The sequence below is a fragment of the Terrapene carolina genome, unplaced genomic scaffold (genome assembly GCF_002925995.2).
Source record: "Terrapene carolina triunguis isolate 2854851 unplaced genomic scaffold, T_m_triunguis-2.0 Scaffold84, whole genome shotgun sequence".
NCBI classification, from domain to species: domain Eukaryota; kingdom Metazoa; phylum Chordata; order Testudines; family Emydidae; genus Terrapene; species Terrapene triunguis.
In genome coordinates, this window is record NW_020664435.1 from 39,963,845 (window position 1) to 39,986,984 (window position 23,140).

A 23,140-nucleotide genomic window follows, 5' to 3' on the forward strand; every position below is an offset into this window, starting at 1 on the left:
GGGGCTGCCTGAAGCCCATAGCGCTCAGGCAGCTCGGCTCTTAAACAGAGCCGAAGAGTCAGGGGAGGAGCAGAGCCGCCATTTTCCCGGACATGTTCGGCTTTTTGGCAATTCCCCCCGGACGGGGGTTTGAGTGCCGAAAAGCCGGACATGTCCGGGAAAAAGAGGACATATGGTAACCCTAGTTTGGGATTATTGTGTATGCTGGTTGTGATATTATGTGAGTGGTTGTGTTGAAACGTGTCTTGGGGGGATTGTGCTGGGTGTTTTGTTATGATTTGTGCTGGTGGTAGTTGAGCCAAGTAATCCACTAAATATGCAGTCTATACGTTTTAAAAAGGAACAAATTAGCCACCTTGAGACACACTTTAGGACCTGCGTTCGTAAAAGATTAAAGTACAGGGTCCTTGATGGTGAAAGTCTGTCACTGGTACAAAGTGGCTGCAACTTCCTGCCTGCTGGTTAGTCTGCAAGCAGCCAGCACAGCCCAAAAAAGTGGATGCTATTGACCAAGCAAGAAAAATGGAGAATGGGTGTCAGTGAAATGATTTTGAACAGGTGCTTCCTTCCTGAGGATTGGTATACAGCAATCCTATCATGTAGTCTCACATGTCAAATCTGTCAGGGTTGCAACAGGCCAGTGACGGGGTAGTACAATTTGTACTATCCTGTCACCATTAATTATGTTTTATCTACATTGCTTTGTAAGATAATTACAAGGTGACTTATGGAAATATACTTGTGTACACTGTTATAAGATCTCTGAAGTCTAATGAAGAAAAGGTTATTTAAAGTTCTCCATTTCATTGTCCATAATCCTGGTATATCTCAAGCTTCATTTATTTGCTGTGTCATGCAACATTTTGATGTGTTGGATTTTTTGTATGACTTCACCAGTGATAATTTCATGAACATCTTTGTTGGTTCATTGTTCACTACTTTCTTCTGCAAGTTCGACATTTACTGTAGGTTCAGTCAGTTTTACATATGGATATAATTTTGTTCAGATATCCAAACTTTGGTAATGCGCAAAATGCGTCAAGTTTTTTCATGTTTTTCTACAATACTTTGATGATCTTGTTATTGGTAATGCCAGTTACGAGAGATTTGTATCTTGTCTTGTAAATGGGCTTTCATGCCATCAATAGCTTAAAAATATCTAATTCAGAAGTAGTGTAAGCCTGATTTTTTCCCAATAATTCAGCATCCCAACAGCACCCATTTTAGAAAAATGAACTGTGGCAGCCGTCTTTGGCAGTTGTATATTGTGGAGTGAACCCAGGAAGGATAAAGCAACGTATAAACAGCCACATTTATAACATATGTACAGAAAAACATCAGATGGAGACTAAGACAGCTAGGGAATTTACCTCCAGAAGTAGTGCAGAGATCTTTACCAGATCCTGAGCCTCCAAGATCACTCAGTCCATGATCTAGCCAAAACAGAAATCTAAGCTGAGGGGATGAGGCATTATAGTCTAAGATAGGGGACATGATGCCCTGAAAAAAATGTGTTTTGCAGCAGCCAGATCATTATGCTGAGTATAACAGGTAGTAGCCTATGTGAAGATGGTCTCCTGTCTCTCAGTGACTACTATCACTCCGCATGACTCAGCATTGAAATACTATTTGCACATTCTGGATTATTAGGATCTCTAGCTGATCAGCAGAAGAAACAGGTACATTCTGCCAAAGTGTAGCCAGAGATCAGTATTCTTCAGGTGGCCACCCTGTCTCTGGTGACAGAAAATTAATGTAAGTACCTCCTCTGCTGCATTACCAGTAATTGGCTTTTCCTTTCCCCCTACCATCACAAATTCCTCCTTACCTCATCTCTCTATAGTTGATAAAGATGCAACAAGCTTCTCTTAACTCTCTTGATTACATGAGTTAGTAGTCTCAGCCAATCAGGGAACCAGAACTGATGTTATGGGACAGATTTGACTATGTTAGTCAAGCTAATCCCAGTTGAAGTTTTGAATTAACTTTTGTCAAAGGAACAACTTTAATAACATTTGCTACAGGTTTGTGAAATCACAATCAGGTATATTTTGATGGAAAAACAAACTATCATTAAAAAATATTTCACCCAATTGTATTTTAAACCCAGTCTTGCAAATAAAAAGTAATTGGCATTCTGGTAGAAGATATTTGCCATGCTAGAACATTTAGCGGTTAGCAAAGGCTGACAAAAGAAACGTAAAAAAAAACCCCGTTTTACAATTTAGGCTACTGTAAGTGATCAGAGGAGCAGCACAAGATAGATGTATTCAAATATATTCTTATTGTTCAGTGAAACTCCGGTCTCTAGATGTATTCTTTTGTGTGTCTGTTAAACATGATCTTAACATGAAGACCTTTTTGTCCTAACTCAAAAGCCTTCTCATGGTTGATGAATACATACATGATGGTAAGTTATAGTAGAATCTTCTCCAGAGGTTCATTTATCACAAAAGGTAGTCTTTTGTGGAAAATCCTGATTGAAGTTCTGCATATTCTATTGATCGAATGAAATGCAGGGCTGCAGTGAGTGAATTGTTCAGTGTCTTAGTGAAAACTTTGTAGATTGCCTACAGGAGGCTGATAGGTCAATAGTTCCTCAGGTTTTCTGTGTGTGTAAGTAAATGATAATAGCCTTATTCCAGTTCTGAGACTTTTCTTTTATATTATTTTTGTGAATCATGTTTCTAGTTCTTCTACTCTCCATTCATAGTGTTGTAATGGTGATGGCCACTTACATTCCCGACTATTTGTACTACTATTCTAACGTGGAGATATCCCCCTTGCTGTATCCATTATTGGTTATTCCTCATTAGGGTCCAGTGCTGCACCTGTTGCATTCATTTGTAACAGTCCTATCTACTTGCCTTTCATATATTAAGGTACTAATTGCTGTCTCCGTGCAGTGTTCATTATGTTCGTCCTCTACTTCTAGGTCTACCATTCATTCATAGTGGAAAATGGACTATCTTATGCAATACCTTTTATTAAATAAGAATTGGTTTCTCATATTTTTTTGTGAGTTTATTTCAATCTCCAGCAGGACAAAGCTGCTCTGTTTGTTTGTAGGGTATAGACTGTCTTTACAAGTTACTAGAAAGACTTAGGAGTGTTTATTTATTGATTTTAAGACCAGCCTCCTTGGGAGATTAGTTTTGAAGGTGATCAGGTTTGTCGGCCAGCTTCTTGGCTCATTAAGTAGTTTCAGGTGACCATCTTGCAACTATAGGTCTCTGTTAATAAAATTTGGAAAGGCTTCTCCAGTGGTGTCAGCCAAATAGAATGAATTTTCTTATCATATGCATTTATACAAGAAGAGCTGAAACTGCAGCTGCAAGTGTAGCAAACTGTGTCATCCTGAAGATCAATAAATAGGAAGGACTTAAATGTTTGTTTACACATAGTTTTTCAGATTTTAAACCAATACTAAAGCAGGATATATACTGGTTTCACAGTGTCTTTGTATTCCCACAAATGACAATTTTTAGGATAGCCATCTCCAATAATGAGCTTTAAAATGTCAATTTCAGTATAACATTTAAGTATATATTTCATAGTCTCTACACCAGTGGTCTCCAAACTTTTTTGATCACATACCCCTATCGGTAAAAAATTTTTGAGCACGCACCCCCTGCCGTGCCGGCTCTACCATTTTTGACTCCCGCCCAAACTGCCAAAGCAAAAAAAAAAAAAAAAGCACTCCTCCTGCCATGCACCCCCATCCTTTTGCACACCCCACTTTGGAGACCACTGCTCTACACAGTGAGAAGTGTTTATGAATTTTCAGGTTGTGTTGCTTAGTAAAATAGGTGAAGCTTTTTTCCTTTTGATATAGGGTTTCCCTATCACTCTCCCAGGTATAGAATACTTAACCCTAATCCAGCTTTGAGATGAAGGAAAGAAAGTTTTAACATTTTTCTGAACAAAAATAAAACCCAAGTGTAGCTGACAAAGTATGCTGAATTTTTGGACTTGGTGAGTTTCTGCAATTTATAAGCAGAGCCTTTTCACTCGTACATTGAAGGGATAGAGCATCATAACATGGAATGCAGAGTGTAAGCTGATGAACACCATTTGTTATTATTTGATTCCATTTTGCTCTCTTGATTGTAGCTCTGACTACATATTCCTAACTCTAGAACAGATACGGAAAGGGCACGGAAGACAATGATTGCTTATATTGTTTGCTTCCTTGTTAAACAAGCAATCATGACACTTTGACAATGTTAATACATTTGAAACTTATTGTGGGGCAGCTTAATGTTACTTAAATATTAATGCTTTAGTTTCAGACAGCCTGTGGATTGGTATGTTCCTTCAAATCTTAACCTGATTTGGTGTCATTCCCTTTTAGGATCTTGCTAAGATTTTCCAATTGTGAGTTACCTCACAGATCCTCACTTTTTGGAGTCTGGATGTGTGTATGCTTCAGAGTCTTCTAAAGAGTTGAAACATTAAATTGATGATGGCCTAGAAAAGAGGTTTTTGGTAATGTGAACAGGGAGGAAAGGTTGGATCTTGGAGATGTTCTGTAAAGGGCAATTTTTAGATGTAACCTGGATATTTGGGACTCAAAGAGCTTATCTAGATTATGGGCCTGAATAACTGAGGTTGTGTGAGAGGAAAAATGAGAAGGGTTAGTGGGGAGGAGAGAACAAGTTTTGGCCACATTGAGTTCAAATTGATGGCTGGACATCAGCAAGGAGATGTCAACAAGAAAAGCTGAGATTCTTCTTCGAGTGATGGGTCCCTATTGTATTCTACTGAGGGTTTATGCATGCACACTATGCATCCAGAGCTGGAGCTTTTTCAAGTAACAGTGTCCGTCAGTCTGCCCATGCGCACCCTTGGCTTACCGTCTGGTTTCGTCCAAGGTGATAAAGGACGGGGCGGACCGACTGGGTCTCTGATTCCTTCTCATCGTCATATGGTCTGGGTCGGAACTATTAGTGTCCTCTTGCGTGTGATGCACTTTAAAAATATACAATTGTACATAAATCGTTGTTGTTTTTACAGTAGTTTTTAGTTGTTTGATAGTTTAGGAGTAGGATCAGGGTTCTTTTTTAGGGAGTTTTTGTTCCCCGTGAACACCCCTGCCCTCTGTACTGACATAAGGGTACTGGACTATGCCAGAAACCCCAGGCTTTAAAATCTGCACCTCCTGCCTGCATTCCTTCAGTCAGCGATGCACATCAACACTGCCTCTACTGCTTGGGAGAAGCCCACAATGCATTCAGGTATAGTATCTGCCAGTCCTTCCCAAGCCATACGTGAGAAGGCCAGGCTCTCTGCCTCTGGAAACACCTCATAGAAGTTGCCATGAGACCTCATTCAGATCCTGTACATTGGCCTGAGGCTGCCAGGAGTGCGCCTCCAACTATGAATCCCAGGCTTGCACCAGTGGACCACCACTATGGACCCCATTTCGGGGCATAGTCGGGAGGTAAGAAAGCATGCACATAAGCATGACAGTAAGTCTTCCTCTAAGCCTAAGAATGGAGCGACTCCTTCCAGTCATGGGGACAGAGTGTGACCTAACACACACAAACATGAAAAGAAGCCACATAAATCAGCGGCTCCACCAGTACCGAGTGTGGACCTGCACACACAATCAGCATTGGCATCCCTCAGAGCTAGAGTGCCATCCACTCAAGGGAAGATCATTGTTCCGGTTCCGGAGAATGTGAAAGTGTCCTTGACTTTGTGCAGATCAGGAAAAGTGCTAGAACCCCAGGAAGTGTTTGCACTGGGGCTCTGTACTTCCAGGGAGACATCTCAGGCACCAGACATGCCACATCTGTGGCACTCTTCACCCCACCCCATGCCCGCAATGGTCATCCTTATCACCCCACTATAGCCCAGACAGTTTGGGTTTCCCAACCTTCTCCACATGTCAGGTCACCTCCATTTCCCATCCTTGCTTTCCCCAAGCTACTACTGCAGTACAGTAATTCTTCACTTAAAGTCGTCCCAATTAACATTGTTTTGTTATTAACTTGTTGATTTATTAGAGAACATACTCATTTAAAATCACGCAATGTTCTGTTCTAAAGTTGTTTGGCTCGCCCCGCTCTGCCCGCCTGGCATTCCAGCCGGGAAGCGGGCAAGCCCCCGACCCTGGTCCCCGGCAGGAGCGCTGAGCGGGCGGACGCGGGCAAGTCCCCGCACCCCAACCCCGCTACGTTCCTGCCTCAACCAGGCTTCACAATCATCATTGGTGAGTACAGTATTACATTGTTTAAAGTTATTGAAAACTTATACTGTATATGTTTATAATGTCTCTTGTCTGGCGAAAAAAAATTCCCTGGAACCTAACCCCCCCTATTTACAATAATTCTTATGGAGAAATTCGATTCGCTTAACATTGTTTCGCTAAAAGTAGCATTTTTCAGGAACATAATTACAAGGTTAAGCAAGGAGTTACTGTACAGCGGCAAGACCAGACATCCCGATCCACAGATGCTTCGCCTCAGAGCATGTTATTTGGATGGGGATCTTCTCTAGAACGGGCATGTTCATCAGAAGTGCAAGACCTCCTCTCAAGCAGCAGGAAGGAGCTGGCTTTCCTACTGAGCCAAGTGGAACTGCTTCGTCTTCTGGGCCCAACAGAAAGGGCTCTCCCCAGAAGAGGTGGAGATTCCCCTTCTTTTGGACTACCTCCTGTCCTTGAAGGCATTGGGTCTCGCCCTCAACTCTCTCAAGGTCCATGTAGTGGCGATTAGCACCTTCTACCCCCCTATGGAAGGACACTCCATATTTACAAACCTGTTGACTGCTAGGTTTTGGAAGGTTCTCACCTGTACAACCTGTCACCCACCAGTGGGACCTTAACCTAGTTCTATCAGCACTAATGAAACAGCCACTTGAGCCACTAGCTTCCTGTTCTATGTCCCTCCTTTCCATGAAAGTTGCCTTCCTTGTCACTACCACTTCGGCAACAAGGGTAGGTGAACTTGGGGCCATGATGGCAGACCATCCTTTTATCACTTTCCATAAGGATAAAATTTCCCTGCTCCTACATCCCAAGTTTCTGCCAAAGGCCATATCCCAGTTTCATCTCAACCAATCCGTCCATTTACCTGCTTTCTTTCCAAAGCCTCAGAAGAGGAATGACAATTTCACTCCTTTGACATCCAACGGGCCTTGGCCTTCTACCTGCAGAGGACAAGACCAATCAGGAAATCTCCTACATCATTTATCGCAGTAGCCAAGGGAGTTAAGGGGTAGGCAGTCTCCACACAGAGAATCTCCAAGTGGATTTTGGGTTGCATTACACTATGCTGTCAGTTTCGGGACTGCCTCCACCCGCTGGGGTGAGGACCCATTCCACGAGAGCCCAGGATTCAACCAGGGCCACCCTCCATGATGTGCTGTTTTGGGACATATGTAGAGTGGCCATGTGGAGTTCGGTACATATCTTTGCCATGCATTACGCCTTTGGTGCAGGACTCTGCGATGGATGCTTCATTCGGTGCAGCTGTCCTCCGCTCAACTGTTCTATCCTCACACCCTCCTTCGACTTAGGTACTGCTTGTTAATCACCCTCAGTGGAATACAATTGGGGACCATCACTCGAAGAAGAGGGGGAGGAGGATACTTACCTGTCACTGGAGGTTCTTCAAGATGTGTGGTCCCTATCTGTATTCCATTTCCTGCCCTTCTTTCCCTCTATTATGGATCTTTTGGATTTGCGGGGGAGAAGAAATTGGAGATGCAGTTGGTCCACCCCACCCTTTATCACCTCAGACAAAACCATGAGGCGAGCTAAGGACGCATGCGTGGACCAATGGACTCTACTCCTTGAAAAATCTCCGGCTCAGACGCATGGTGTGCATGTGTAAACCCTCAGTGGAATACAGTAGGGACCACATATCTCAAAGAACCTCCGTTTACAGGTAAGTAATGTCATCTTTTAGCCTGGACATAGGAAGACAAATTTGGAGGTAGATTTGAGAGTCACAAGTTGAAGCCATGCAAGTGGGTATGGTCACCAAAGGTAAGATATGGAGCAAGAAAAGAAGGGAGCCAAAACAGAACCTTGTGGAAAGGAAAATTTAAAGGAGGAGAAGAGACTAGGAGAAGATTGAGTCAAGAAAGCTAAGGGAGGGAGGGAGGGAGGGAGGACAAGATTTTAAGAACATTGCAAAGGCAGCTAAGAGGGTTGAGGGGGGTGAAGATGGGAGCACTGATGCCAGGATTTAGCTAGGATGAGGTTACAGACCCATATTTGTGAGTTATTGTCTCCTGCCTGTTTCTAGGTTTAATTCTTTGGTTTGTGTTATATTGGGACCCATTTGTTTACATAGACTTCATTAGTTTCTCTCTCTCTCTTTTTACTTTTGCTTAGTCTTAAAAGTAATTTAAAAAAATGAGAGAAAAAAACCACTAAAACCAAGGAGGAAACAACCCCCCCCTCCCCCCCCCCCAGAACAGGTGAGTACTTTTGCTGCCAACATAGTAATTAAGTAGGATAGTCTAAATTCAAAGAGACATTGAGATTAGTGTATGAATTTCCTGAGATGCACACTTTGACAGGTCTGTATTTTACCTTACCTACCTTGGACTTGACTTTGAAGGCTAACTTCTATGTGGACCTGCCACTAGAGGGGGGATGGAGAGAGACACTTTGCCAGTGTGTTTTACAGCTGTTTGCTAGACAGCAAAGGAATGTTGAGACTCAAGACTCCTAGGTTTGTTTCCATGTTCTGTGGGGGAGTGTGCTATAGTGGTTACAGCCTTTCCCTGCCCACTTCTGTTCCTATCACCCACTGTCTAGCTCCTGTCCACCCCCTCCCCCAACTCTTTCTTCCTCGGTTTCTGTTCATCCCCTACTTTCCACTACTCTGTGACTACTGTCAGTCTTGTCCCGCTTGTATCCTCTCCCATCCCAGCTCATATTCCTGTCTGGCCTCCCCCCTGCAAGGGTCTTATCTCCCTCCTGCCCTTCATCTCTTCCTCTCTTCTGCACCCCAACCCCAGTTCCTCACCCCTCTGCATTCAAGTAAAGCTTGTTCCTCCACCTCCTAACCTGTCTGGGTGCCAGCAGGGGGAGTATTGAGAGCACAGAATAGTTTCCTTGTTCTCAGTTCTGGCACCACAGTGTCCCCGGGTGGCTGGGAGGAACAATTACAGAGGAAAGTCATCAGCTCCTGCTGTCCTGCCCTGACAGGAGTCCACACTGAATCATCACTACTGAACAAGTGTGAACTGAGATTCTTGAGAGGCTTATAACTGTGCCAAATTTGGGTGGGATTTCACCAGGAGGGCAAAAGGTACATCCCTGACACCAGCGTGTGTCCCTCCCGCCAAATTTCAAATCACTGCTCCAAAGTATGAAGGCGCTAGAACATCTCAACAAAATGATTGTAAGAATTTTTTTAACACAGGCAAAACATATTTTCCCCTAACCTCATTCTCAGAAATGGCTGAACTGTTTTAGTTGAATATTAAATAAATAAATAAATAAAAATCAGTCAGAGGCAGACATCAGCATCAGAAATGTCCACCTGAATGGTGTAAGTTTGGCAAAATTATAAGCAAGTAAAAATAGGGTCTTAATGTAGGAAGTGTCAGGCAACCTGAACTATAGGGGTTGCAAACTGCACTGCCTGTCATTTAAAAGCACCTGTCTTAGGCTCTAGCCACTCATCTCAAAATTTAGATATACAGTCAGTAAACAGTAAGGACAACAGTTACTCCCTACCCCAAACCAAAAATAACCAGCCACAGTAAAATTCCCAACAATACTCTTCTACATGTCACCCCTGTCATTTTCCTTCTTCTCCCAAATCCTGGCCATACAGCTGGGCCTTGCAACATGCCCTGAAAATCACCAAGTTCAGATCATTTGACACCAAGACAAGAGGGAGAAAATAGCTTCCAAAGTTAAGGTCCCCTTAGGGCCTGTAGGGTTCATCCTGCCAATGACTCCCTCTCTTATCCTAAGGGGGATCCAGTGCTTCCATTGATCACCACTGTGGCAGTATGGTACTGAAGTAGACGGGGTGTCAGTTTGATAGGTCTGAAGCCATTTAAGAATTTATAGGTCAAAAGCAACACCTTAAATTCTGCCTGGAATATAGGCATCATGCTCCCACTGAAGTATGTTTCTTTAATGAGGGAGGTGCTACATTCTGTACCAACTTTATATATCAGGTTGTCTTAAGGTTTAGACCAGTGTAGAGCATGTTGCATTACCCTAATCGCAAAGGATCAGACGGAAAGAAAGTCACAATCTCCTTGCTAGGCCGAGATGGAAAAATAAAAAATTTCTTAACTGATGATGTACTTTCTAGGAGTGGTTTCAGAGTAGCAGCCATGTTAGTCTGTATCTGCAAAAAGAACAGGAGTACTTGTGGCACCTTATGCTCAAATAAATTTGTTAGTCTCTAAGGTGCCACAAGTACTCCTGTTCTTTTTTTCTAGGAGTGATCACTTCTTAACAGATACACCTTATTTCACAAAACTATTGTAACTACGTGTATGGACCTTGGTCATCACAGAAATACCTGAGAGATTTATTTTGGGTGAGGGAGGCAATCTGGGGCAGGGTCATTCTTGGAAAGAAGATCAACAGATAGTGCACATTTCATTCAGGATCATTCAGGCTGTTCCAGTAAGAGACATTTTTGACACAGCAAGCAGTACACAAAAATGAGTAGGGAGCAGTGTTCCCTCTAATTTTTTTCATACATGTGCAGAATGAATTTTGTTATGTGCACCATATCGAGGTAATGTGCAGATATGCACCACCAGTAGAAACCAAAAACCTAGATATGATATATATATTTTTAAAAAGTTGCCATAGGGATAATTACTCCAGCCAGGACAGGTTAGGCATTTTAGAACTCACTTCTCAAATAATTAAATTTAAGCGTAAGAGAAATAAAAATTATGAAATGCATAGGCCAGTCAAAAAACTAAAATAACACACTTTTGAAAGAAGTATCAAGAAGTAACAATACAAGTATATGTTGGGAGGTCAGTGTGACAGAGACGCACCCCATGTGTGGGGTGTGTGTGTGTGTGACAGAGATGTGTGTTGCCTCTTTAAGTATGCTGCCCCCACTTTAAGTATGCTGCCCTTTTAAGTAGATCAGCACATTCAGACACAGCAGCAGCTGCCAGCAAGCTCCCTCCCTCCTGAGCCCTGTCGTGTCCCCCGCCCCCCGCTCTGTGGAGATGGGGTACAGGGGTGGGGGGAGGGGAACACCGAGACACCAGCACCTCTGGGCCCCTCCCCCCCACTCTGCACAGCAAGCAAGAGGCTCCTGGGAACAGCTCTAAGGCAGAGGGCAGGAGCAGCAAGGCAGTGGGGGGGAGGGACACCTGAAGTGCACCTGGCACTTGATAGACTGCTGGGCAGCCGCCCAGTTGCGCAGCTAGGAAGGAACTTAGGGAGGGAGGGAGAGGTAAGAAAGACAGAAGTTCTGTCCTCCTTAAATAGTATATTTATGATATTTTTAGGGATCTCTGCTTTGTACAATTTCTTAACTGATGGTGTTTCTGCAGAATAATGAAGGTCAAACTTGTAGTTCTTTATAAAAGTGTTGGTGGAAGACCATATTGTTAGCTTTACAGACTTCCTATGTGGTAGCTGCTACCCTTTCTGTCTGTGATGCTGTCATGGAATGTACTAAATGGGCCCCAATTCCTTCTGGAAATGGCTCATAAAGAGCTGTGCAGACATCAAAGCTGCAGAGTTTGAGCCAGTGGAAGTTGTGCTACTTAGGTGCCTCTGAAAATCCACCCTTAGATGTCTTAATTTGGATTTAGAAGCCTAATTTTTAGGCTCCTATTTATTGGCCGAAATTTATTAAACAACTCATTGTTTGGAAGGGTTGTTTTCAGTTACTACATTAGTATATGTCTGCCTGCAATGACTCACTAAGGATCTGATCCTGTACCATGGAAGATAATGGGAGCTTTATCATGAACTTCAGTGGATGTAGGATTAAGTCCAAAATACTGTTCTTGGTTGTAGCAGATAGAAGTGGTTGAATACACTGTAACAGATCCTCTCTCTAACACCGTAGGTCAGTTCTAGTTTTCTCACTTCATGGGCAATATATCCATCCTGAACAACTCCTTGGGACCTTCTGGCCAGTCAGGATCAACAAAGACTTGAGATATTAATTCTGCAGTTCTTATACAATGGGCCTTATAGAAAAGCAAAAACCGCAAGTAGTACCAGGAGAAAGACTAGTTGTACTGACTAGTCACTGTATGTATACACTGACAGCCATTTGTTTAAGAATCATTGTGAATAGAATCAAATTCTGTTGATGCTCACCTACCAAAGGGTTTTTCTGGATAATTGGGAGAAACTATAGATCTTCCCATTTTAACCCAGTTCCCTCAGGATAAGTGAGAATTGTTGTAATGTTTTAAATTAATGAAGATATCCTATCTCCTAGAACTGGAAGGGACCTTGAAAGGTCATTGAGTCCAGCCCCCTGCCTTCACTAGCAGGACCAAGTACTGATTTTTGCCCCAGATCCCTAAGTGGCCCCCTCAAGGATTGAACTCTCAACCCTGGGTTTAGCAGGCCAATGCTCAAACCACTGAGCTATCCCTCCCCCCAAATGTTATTTTTATTTGTCAAATTGTGTGGCATTTGATCTATAATTTTATGGAGATTATCATCCAACTGGAGTATCTTCCTCTCTCATACCAGTTTTTCTTGTGGAAGATGTTCTTGTAGATTCTTTATTAAGCCCTTTTCCATGGGCTGTCAATAATGTTTGGTATACTCGTTCTCTGGACAGCTTAGCAAGCATCTGGTACAGCATTTGAATTTATATTAATATATTAAGGAATGTCCAGCTATACATCTGTCTTGAAGAAAATAAGGTTTTTGCGCATCTTGAGACTATATGGACCTGCCTTTAACTATTGACACCTCTTCAATGTTCTCCCAACTCTCATATCTCCTGTTGTGCATGGAGATTTGTGAGTCTCCATGGTCTCTTTTTGGCTTATATGAAACTGTCTTGTACAATTTTTGTTGCTATAAGATTGGAGAATCTTGGTTTTGTGGAAACTCATTTCAAGTTTTTTTAGTATGAATCTAACAAACATAGTCTTTTTAGAGAAGAGATAGCTAATTACTTACCTATAATTCTAATTTTCTGAAGATACTATTTGACTAGATTTCTAATTTCTAACCCACCTCCCCTCAGGCTTATGGAGAGAGGACATATTCTGTGTCTAAATTTTTCTTGTTTTTTTATCATATGCATATTCTTTGGGCATATCTGTTACGTTTAAAATGCGGAGAGCTCTTTGCTTCCAGCTCATCAAGGAACTGAAGGAGAATGTTGTTGTTAGTTGGTCTCAGATGGAGAATGAGGGTGGTTTGCCTGTGAAAAGGGCCCCAAACTGTTGAAAACAAGAGTAGTTATGGCTTGTTATAAGGTCACAAGTAAGTAATCTATTTCTTGCTCATCTTGCAGTATTACTAGTGTTAGTGTTTTAATTAAATGCATATATTTTTGAATATATCATAATTTGGTTATATATCACATCTAGGCAGGCAAAATTCAGATAATACAGAAATAGGTTAAATGAAAAACTCTAACTTTTCCCAAAAATGCATCTGGAATTGAAATTATGACTCTCTCTTGCTAAAAGAAAAAGAAAAAAAAAAATGATTACTTGTTCATAGATAGCTAAACTAAAACTTCAAATTGGTTTTCAGACAAGAAAATAAGGTGGTCCCAATTTTCAGGTTGTAGTCTTATTTTCTCGAGTAAATTTAAAATGAAATACTGTTGCTGGTGTGGTTGTCTTATAGGCAAATTTCTGCATTCTGTCTTATGTTTCAACTGTTGTTACCAGGGTTTCATTTTGATTCTCTTGACTCCATGATCATACACCTTTTGTCCATGCTGCAATAGAAAATAAATGTCACTGCCAGCACCTATCTGAGACTGAGTCAGAACTGAGCCTATAATACTTTGAAGTCAGTTAAAATTCTCATATTTAAATATCATATGTAGTATTCCTCTAGTTTGAAATCAAAATAACACAAGTACAATCTTCCACTAGAGTTGCATACTGTTGCTGTTGAGTGCCTACTCTGACTGTCCACAAATAGCTTCTGTTCTTTAAGTTCATTATAGGAAAACCCATCTTCTGTTCCTGTAGTGCTAAAGGACAAAAGAACATATCCTGACAAGCTTGTGGTGACCTGTGGTGAAAAGTTTTGTTAATCATATATGAAACCGATCACTTTTTGTGTATTTGATGGTCCTTAATTGTAATTTTAGAGGAAACCATTGTTAAAAGGCACACTCATTTTCCTCTTCACTCCATGTACATTGTAGTAGATCACATGTTTTTTAAACAATAGGTCTCTGTGAAATCAAAGCATTGAAACCATGTATGTGGTAGTTGCTGTTTGTTCTCAGAAAACCAAAATTATTTCCCCCATTCAAATTTGCCATCCTTAAGAGGCAGGGTTGTCTTTCATTGCTGTGAGTTCCACCAGAGACCTCTTGCAAAACCTCAAACGAGATATTTCTCAAGATAGAAAGAGAGACATCAGGTACAATATCATTACATCCATCCGTCTACGATTTCTGTCCACAGACTTGTCTGTCTTGATCTCCTCAAGAATACTCCCAACTTGGACTACCTGAAAAAGTTTCTTCAAAGTGTTCCATACCGACTAGCAATCCAGCATATACACCTCTACTCCTATATAACGCTGTCCTCGGGAGCCAAAAAATCTTACCGCGTTATAGGTGAAACCGTGTTATATCGAACTTGCTTTGATCCGCCGGAGCGCACAGCCCTGCCCCCCCCCCCCCCAGAGCGCTGCTTTACCACGTTATATCCGAATTCGTGTTCTATCGGGTCGCGTTATATTGGGGTAGAGGTGTATTGTAGATACCTCCCAAATAGCTTACTATTGCCTCAGTCATCAGCAAGGGTTTGATGTTTTTCCTCTTTTGGGACTGAAATGGAAAACATTAAAATGTCTTTCAAAATACATTCACGCTTCTAAAGATAGGATTAATTTTTTTTGAGATCCTGAATTGCAAGCTCAAGTTTGCTGTGGTGCACAACAGCAACATTAAAAAAGGTGTATGTTGTCTAAACTTGGCCTATACACCACTTGAACAGCCTTTATTCACTGCTGCACTTTCTAAATTTAGGCTAGTCAGTTCTAATTTGAACTCAACCACTTTTAAAGCTCTTTTTACTTTGTGTATGTTACCATTAGCTGTCCCAGATTCGAAGTCTACTTCTGTATGTCAGCAAAGGGAGTACAAAATTTATTGTCATGCACAAATCTGCTGTATACCTTACTCTTGCTCTGCTACAGACTTGTCAGTAGATCCATGCAATGTGCACAGCAATAAATCTTGCATTTTGTATGCATTCCTGAGAAGTTTTTTACAGTTGTCTCTATTAAGACATGTACTCCAATGATCTAGATGATCCACGAATAAGATCATTTTTAGTCTTGTTCTAAATTTTGAACTCATTATTTTTGGACTTATTTCAAAATCTGAAACCATGTTTAGTGACTGTGTAAGTGATGTTAAACAAGGTGTCAAACATTTGTCTCCTCATGTTCTATTTTAAAGAGTAACAAGTATTAACTTCTTGTGGGCAAATTTTCACATCTTCTGCTTCCATGCATTTTATGTTAGTATAGAGAAGTTATGTACATGTGAGAATCAACATAAAAGCTCTTATAACCCACTTACAAGAGAACTGTCTTTATCAGAAAGCTACTCATGTTTTCTAGAAATTATACAGAACATTTAATATTTCTGTCACATAATCCATGGATGTTTAGCTATCCATGAATTCTGGAAAATGTGTCTTTTATGTCTGTTTTTCATATACCTTAGCATACTCTTCTAAGCCACATGTTTTATGCTGACTTTGCCCAGAGCCTCAAGTATTACACTCTGCTGAGTCACCCCTAAAAAACAAATAGGGTGGTTTAATGTGTTAGACATTTTTCAAACTAGTCCCAGTGAAGTCAATGGGACTGCTCCTGGAGTAAAGTGCTACTGAATGTGACTAACGGTATTAGAATCTGGTTCTTTTAAGGGTGTAGCAAAGTACTGAGAGAAGCCATCTCCCTCCTAAAACCAAATTGATTTTGCAAAAACAGCAAATAGTCAAACTGTAGTATATTTTATTACAAAGCCTATATTGGATGAATTGGCAAATTAAACTATTGCTGGTCTTTCTGAAAAAATAACTATAAAGTTTTTCACTCCATGAGCATTAAACTATCTGATAGTACATTTTATCTTGCAAAATTTATTCTCCATCTTAAAATCAAACTAAACTAGGAGTTTCAGCAACCTACTGCTAATTTTGCAAGGTTCTTAACAGTTCTAAAAAGCCTACTGTTGAATGGCTGAAAAATTTAAGCTGTTTCTTGTCTTTCTGGCAATGATAGGAATGTTTTTGACCTACCTGGCTGTAGCAGAAAATTCCAGACCCAATCTCTTTCCTCCCAATTGCCAAAGACTTCTTATGGGAACATTAACGTTCACAGAGATGCCAATTCTCATGATTTAATCATGAGTCTTGCAGCATTTGGTGTCTTTTCTTGAAGTCTCTGGCATTTGGGTTTTTGAGTTTCTGTGCTCAGACTTGTCTGTCAGTTTTATTTTAAAAATACACAAGAACCCTTCTTAAACTTCAAGAATGCTCTTACAACATTTGTGTTTTTTAAAATGATATATGTAGTACAATAATGGTTTATTTTTTATTTTCAGAAAAGCATTTTTCATTTAAATTATTTATTTTCAGTTGCACAATACAATACGCAATTCTTTATCCATTTCAGCTTGGACTATAGCTCATTGGAGTAGTAAACTGATTACTGGCTCACTTGAAAGCAAGCATTTTAGCAGCAAATTGTGGTAGTGCTAATATCTAGATGTATTCTATATGGTGTACAAAAGCTATATTGATCTGTCACACATATTTTAGAAAAAAATATTATTAAGTCAGAACAAGTGTTTCTTAGACATTTGAAATATTCTGGAGTTTAGAATATTTGTATCACTGTGTTTGAAATCCTAATACAGTAATTTTCTGTAATATGCATTAAATAATCTTGACTTCAGCTTTTTTTAGTTAACTTGCTAGATTAATTTTCTGTAGTAAATATACGTCTTCTAATGAATACAAGAGAGAAATTTTATATAAAACTTTTTTTTTTTTCCCCAGGTATTTATAGCAGCAATGATGTAGCAGTATCATTTCCTAATGCAGTATCTGGCTCAGGATCTAGCACTCCCGTTTCCAGTTCTCATTTACCTCAGCAGGCTTCTGGTCACTTGCAGCAAGTGGGGTCTTTGTCACCTTCAGCTACACCTTCTGTAACTACTGTTGTTGCTACAACTCAGGTAAATCATCACAGGCATTTGGATGGGTAAAAATATTATTACAAATTGTTTTTCAGTTTAAAAGAATTAGATTTCCCAGCTTGGAAAATTTCAGTCCAAATTGTTCTAATTGGAGAATTTAAAAGCAACTGGAAACAGAGTCGTACAATGGGAAGCATCTGACAACCTTAATAACAGGCATTGCCACCAGCCCTGCCTATAACATTTGGCCCTCTAAGAGGTCAATTTCCCAGAGCTGAAAACTATTATGAGCAAAAGTGATTGGGAGGAAATACTTAATCTGAATGATGAGTAGGAGTTGTTTAAAAATATTTTACTAGCTGCCCAAAATGCCACAATTCTGCAATCCGAAAAGAAGGCTATGCCTGGTTGAGAAGGGAAGGGAGTGAAAGCAGCAATACTAAAATAAAATAACCCAATATGTTTTACAAATGGGGAAAAGGAGGGTAGTTCATAGCAATGACTATAAATCAGAAATTACACAATGCAGACAATTGATAAGATAAACATATTAATGAAAAGTATTATGGCCATTAGTGTTAGACAATAAACAATTTTATTTTTGCATACCCATCTTCATGCAGTGCTTTGAGACCCCCTAGTGAATAACCACTGTGTAAATACAGAGCACTGCTGCTGCTGTTTTTAAATGGAATCCAAGGGTGATACCTTTTGGTTCCTTGTTTAAGCACTAACCTACACTCCCCTTGAAAGCCAAACACAGAATCTCAAAATCCCTTCATTCAGCATTGTCAGGCAGATAAACTGATGCACGTGCTTGAATGTCGTCTTGTTTTTCAGTTTCCTTAAAAAAACCAAAACAACAACAAAAAAACAAAAACAAAAAACCCACAACACCACACGCACAACGTGGAAATTCAATACAAAAAGTTGAATTAGAAGAACATAAAGTTTGCAAAGTGAAATGTTAACAAGTTAGGAAATTCCAAAATTAATTATTTTACTCCTTAGTAGTATTTAATTACATAATCATACTACCTTCCCCCCCCCCCGCACACACACACACAAACCCATGCTTTATTCAGTACACAGCTTGGATAATGAATCAGGCAGTGTTAGGTAGTAAATGAGGCTGTTTATCTGTAGCATCCTTGACTCAGACACTGGGGATGTTGGAAAATGTGTAGTGAATCAACTGTGTCTGGTTTTTCCACAGAGTTCTTATGTGATATTGGGCAAGTCATTTAGACCAAAATTTTCAGAAGTAGCCAGTAATTGTATGCTCCTCAGTGTTTGTGTTTCTAACTCCAGATGTCCAGGACTTTATAGCAGTACTGAGCACTCTCCATTCTAGTTGAAATCTGTTGGAGTGGTGGGACCATACCACCTTTGCGAAAAAATCAGACTTAGTTGGGTACCCAGAAATTAAGATGCCCAAAGGGGACGTTTTGCCCTTAACCATTGCACCTCAGTTCCCAATCTGTAAAACAAGGATAATACCACCCTACTTCACAAAAGTGTTGTGAAGATAGATTGATTAATGCTTGTGAGGAACTCAGATACTATGGCAATGACTGCCTTATGGAAAACCAGGAAGTAATAAAAGCTAGAACTGGTAGGAAAAAGGAAATCCCTTTCCCCCCCCCCCCCAAAATAAATAAAATCCTCCCAAACCAGGACAAAACATCAAAGATGGAAATGTTTAGCTTCCTAGTTGTCTGTCTAGAAGGCTCTTGTCAGTTTTATTTTCTGCCAAATTGATAAGAGCGTTCCAGCCCAGCTACCAAAGAGTTAGAAGGCCCAGTCACTCAGCCTTCCCCAAACTCTAGCAGCCTTTCCCCAGCCTTGGGGCTAAAGATTCAGCGAGCCTGAGCACTCAGACTCTGGCCCTAGAGCTGGGACGGAGGCTGAAAGGTTTCTGCTTTTCCAACCCTGGAGCTGGGGAGGAGGCTGAGAGCCAGGACACTCAGCCTCAGCAGCCCTCCTGGAAAACTTGTGTCAATTTCGCTTTTGGCAGAAGAGTGGGAAATTTCCTGCGGAAAATTTAAGTTTTGCAAAAAGGGCATTTTTTGTCGGAAAATCAGTCAGATGAAAAATTTCCAACCAGCTCTAACAAAAACTGTTTAATCAGTGCACGGTTCAGAGGTTGTGCAGTAAATAAGGCATGGGACAACACAATGAATATTAATAGGGCCCTACCAAATTCACAGTCCATTCTGGTCAATTTTATGGCCAGAGGATTTTAAAATTGGTCAGTTACATGATTTGAGATGTTTAAATCTGATATTTCACAGTTCTGTAACCGTGGGGGGGCCTGACCCAAAATGGGATCAGGTTGCAAAGTTGTTGTAGGGGGGTTCCCAAGATTGCCACCCTCACTTCTATGCTGTCTTCAGAGCTGGGCTCTGAAGGCAGTACCCTCCCAGCAGTTAGAGGAGGTTCCCGGAGGTGGAGGTGTGGGTAGGATCTGCCCCATGTTGCTGGGAGCACCCCAGCCAAGGGTTCCTAGCTTGTAGTCCATGCCAGAGACAGATTAAGGTAGGTGCCCCCAGGCAATTTGCGAGCCCCTAGGAAAAATGAATGCCCCAGCCCTGGAAAAAGCCCCAGGGTAGAAGCCCCTATCGGGTCACTCCAAGCCACAGGGGAAGAAGCCCCGAGCCGCGGCGGGGGGCAGAAGCCGCGAGCCCGGGCTGCCCCAAGCCCTGGCTGGAGCGGCAGAGGGGAGACGCCTCGAGCCCGGGCTGCCCCAGCTGGAGCGGCAGGGGGCCAAAAGCCCTGAGCCCCGGCTGGAATGGTAGGGGGCTAAACCCCCAAATCTGGGCTGCCCTGAGCCCCAGCTGAAGCGGCTTGGAGGTGGATGCCCCGAGCCCGGGCTGCCCTGGCTGGAGTGGCTCGGGGGTGGACGACGTCCTGAGCCCCAGCTGCCCAGAGCCCTGGCTGGAGCAGCTCATGAGTGGACACCCCAAGCCTGGGCTGCCCTGGCCGAGGCTGGAAGGAGCGCAAGCCCACAGCCCCTGGAGGAGCTGCCGGGGAAGGAAGCCCAGAGCTCAGTGCCCGGAGCTACGGCAGAAGCCGAGGTGGGAGGGGAGGGGAGAAGCCCAGAGCCCAGGCTGCCCCGGTTGTGAGGGGGTGGAGGGGAAGAGAAGCTCTGAGCTGTCCTGACTGGAGTAGCAGGGGGCAGAAGCCCCGAGCCCAGGCTGCCCCAGCTGCAGCCGCCAGGAGCGGAAACCCCCAATGGAGGAAGCCCTGGGCACGGCACCTGCAGCAGAACAGGAGGGGGAAAGAGCGCAGGCTGCTGTTGCCAGGAGCAAAAGCCCTCTGCCTATCAGAAGCCGCTTTGGGAGGAAGCCCCGAAAGCCCTGAGCTCAGTACCTGGAACTGCAGCAGAAGTGGGAGGGGAAAAAAAGCCCGGAGCCCAGCTCCTGGGCTGCCGCAGTGCACAAGTGAAAGTCTATCAGTCTCATTTCTGCGCTGCCTCTGGATGTGGGTCTGATCTCCCCACCAAGAGCAGCTGTGCAGGGGAAGGACAACAACTGTCCCTCCCCAGCGTGGCTAGATTAGCAGCTAGGAGCCCCAGGCTCCCAGCAGCAGGGGAGATCAGATTTCATGGGAGAGGGCTGATTTCACAGTCCGTGACATGTTTTTCACAGCCATGAAATTGGTAGGGCCCTAAATATTAAAGATAAAAATTATTGATCAGCTGCTTCACCATTCATTCACCTGTCAGTAGTTGTGCGTGCATTCTGGTGAATGTTTTAGTTATTTTTTTAAAAGAGTGAGAGAAAAAGATTGAGAAAATAACTTAAAATTCACTAGAAAGTGTCTAAAACTTTCCAGACTCATTGTTTATTTGAAAATTTATCACTTGGAACAACTCTTGCATCCCCCCCACCTCTTTTCCGTTTCTGCTGCCATTTGTAGACAATATGACTCACTGGCCACCATGCCTCCAGTGGCTGTGCATGGTGTAGCAGGCTCTCCTTTGTATCTCGTTCTGACTGCCCTTCCAGCCCTGCAGTGGTCTGCTGCCTCTTGTAACTCAGCCCTCTGGCCGGGTCACTTTTAGTCCTGCCCCTTCCGGGAAAACCCAAGTACAATGTGCCACTGGTCTGGAGGCCTCACACCAGAGGTTTGGACCAACTTCAGGCGTTTAGGACTGCCAGCCCTTGGCTCTGTGGTCTTCATGCTCCCATCCTACACAAGCTGGTAGGGGAACCAGGCCTGCTCTCTACTCTGGGTTCCAGCCCAGAGACCTTGAATGAAGCAGAGTTCGTTCAGACTCTCTGCTGTGTCCCTGGGCTGCTTCCTACAGTGGCCTTTAGGTAGGCATTTCTCATATCTCTTCCCTAGCTGACTCTTGCAGGATCCAAAAGAAAGGGGATCCAATCTAGTTGAGGAACAAAAGAAACAAAAAGGTTCTGCACCAGGCCTACCTGCCCCAAGGGTTTTAGCTCCAGCTGATCATCCTTCACTCTCCCAGCCAACCCCCATTAAGCTTGGCTTTTCCTCTTTTACCTCCTCTCTCCAGGATTGACAATTACTGCAGGTGTTGGAAGGCAAAGCTGATTACACGCACAGGCCTCTTTAACCCCTCCTGGTCTAGAGTAGGGTTGGTATACCATCTCACACCTCCCAGTTGCTTTCCTTAGCTTGGCCTCTGCTCCTTGTACTATACATTTACATTCAATGAGACTTTATTGGCATGACAAGCTATTCAACTGTTACCAAAATATAAGAAAAAGACAGACCCCTCGGGTATCTGTCAGAGATGGATACGACCACTTAAGACAGGTATACACAGTGTGTTTTGAGGGTTGATCTGCTGTGTGTCTGTTTGTCATTGCTGTCCATTCTTCATCCAGTGGCAAGTTACTATGTAGGATGTACCATGCTGCTGTCTTTCCTTTATCCCGAAGTCAGGCACAATTTTTCCTTCTCACTTTCTGATGAGAAGTTTTTTGATTCCTGTTAATGTGAGGAAATAAGCTTTCTTGCATTTCTTTGTATTTGGACAGTGAAGTACAAATAGTCTGTGTCACCATCTCTTCTTTGTCATACTGGCTACACAGTTGCTCCTCTGAGTTTAAACTGTGCTTTATATCTGTTGGTTTGCACCTCTAGTTTGTGATAATTGATTCTGTATTTGCAGAGTCTGCCTTAGTTTTTCACATTTTACTATGATGAGGTTGTTTGATAGTTTTGTATGGGGATCTGTAGAAGTCTAGCATGTTGCTTTTTTTATTTGTTCTTATCTTCTCTGTGATTAATATACTGATGCTCTGACATCTTAAGTATTTTTTGGTATTGAGCAGGATTGTTTGTGCTCCATTGGTCAGGAAGTTATAATTGTTAGACCCAGGGAACAGATATATAAGTAGATCATAATTTCATTATAATGGCACAAGATTGCCACTAATGTTAGGTTGTGTCATGACTAAGGCTAATATTTTGTTGCAGATATTTTTTAGTAAAGGTCATGGACAGGTCACGGGCAATAACCAGAAATTCACAGAAGCCTGTGACTTGTCCCTGACTTATGCTAAAAATATCCCTGACAAAATGGGAATGAAGGAGGATTCAGCACCTGCAGCGGCTGGAAGCTCTGGGGTCCCCTGCTGCCTGCTGGGGTCCTCCCCCTCCCACCATGGCTGAGAGGTTGGGGGTCACCTCATCACCTGCAGAGGCCAAGAGCTCTGGAGACCCCCGACCCGGGCAGCTGCAGGGGGCAACCTTAACTCTGCACTTCCTGGTTTTCAGAAGTTTGAGTTTTACTCAACTCAGCAATCTGCAAG

The 23,140-nt window shown here is 42.4% G+C and overlaps 1 protein-coding gene across 4 annotated transcripts in view; it reads left to right on the forward strand.

Annotated features, from left to right (window-relative positions):
* The window catches only part of MLLT10 (MLLT10 histone lysine methyltransferase DOT1L cofactor), a 209,817-nt gene that overhangs the window by 152,569 nt on the left and 34,108 nt on the right, over positions 1-23,140 (forward strand). For all 4 annotated transcript variants that reach the window (XM_024199587.3, XM_024199595.3, XM_024199614.3 and 1 more), the window contains one exon: positions 17,209-17,387. In XM_024199587.3, the coding sequence (XP_024055355.1) occupies positions 17,209-17,387 (179 nt within the window). The remainder of the gene's footprint in view (positions 1-17,208; positions 17,388-23,140) is intronic.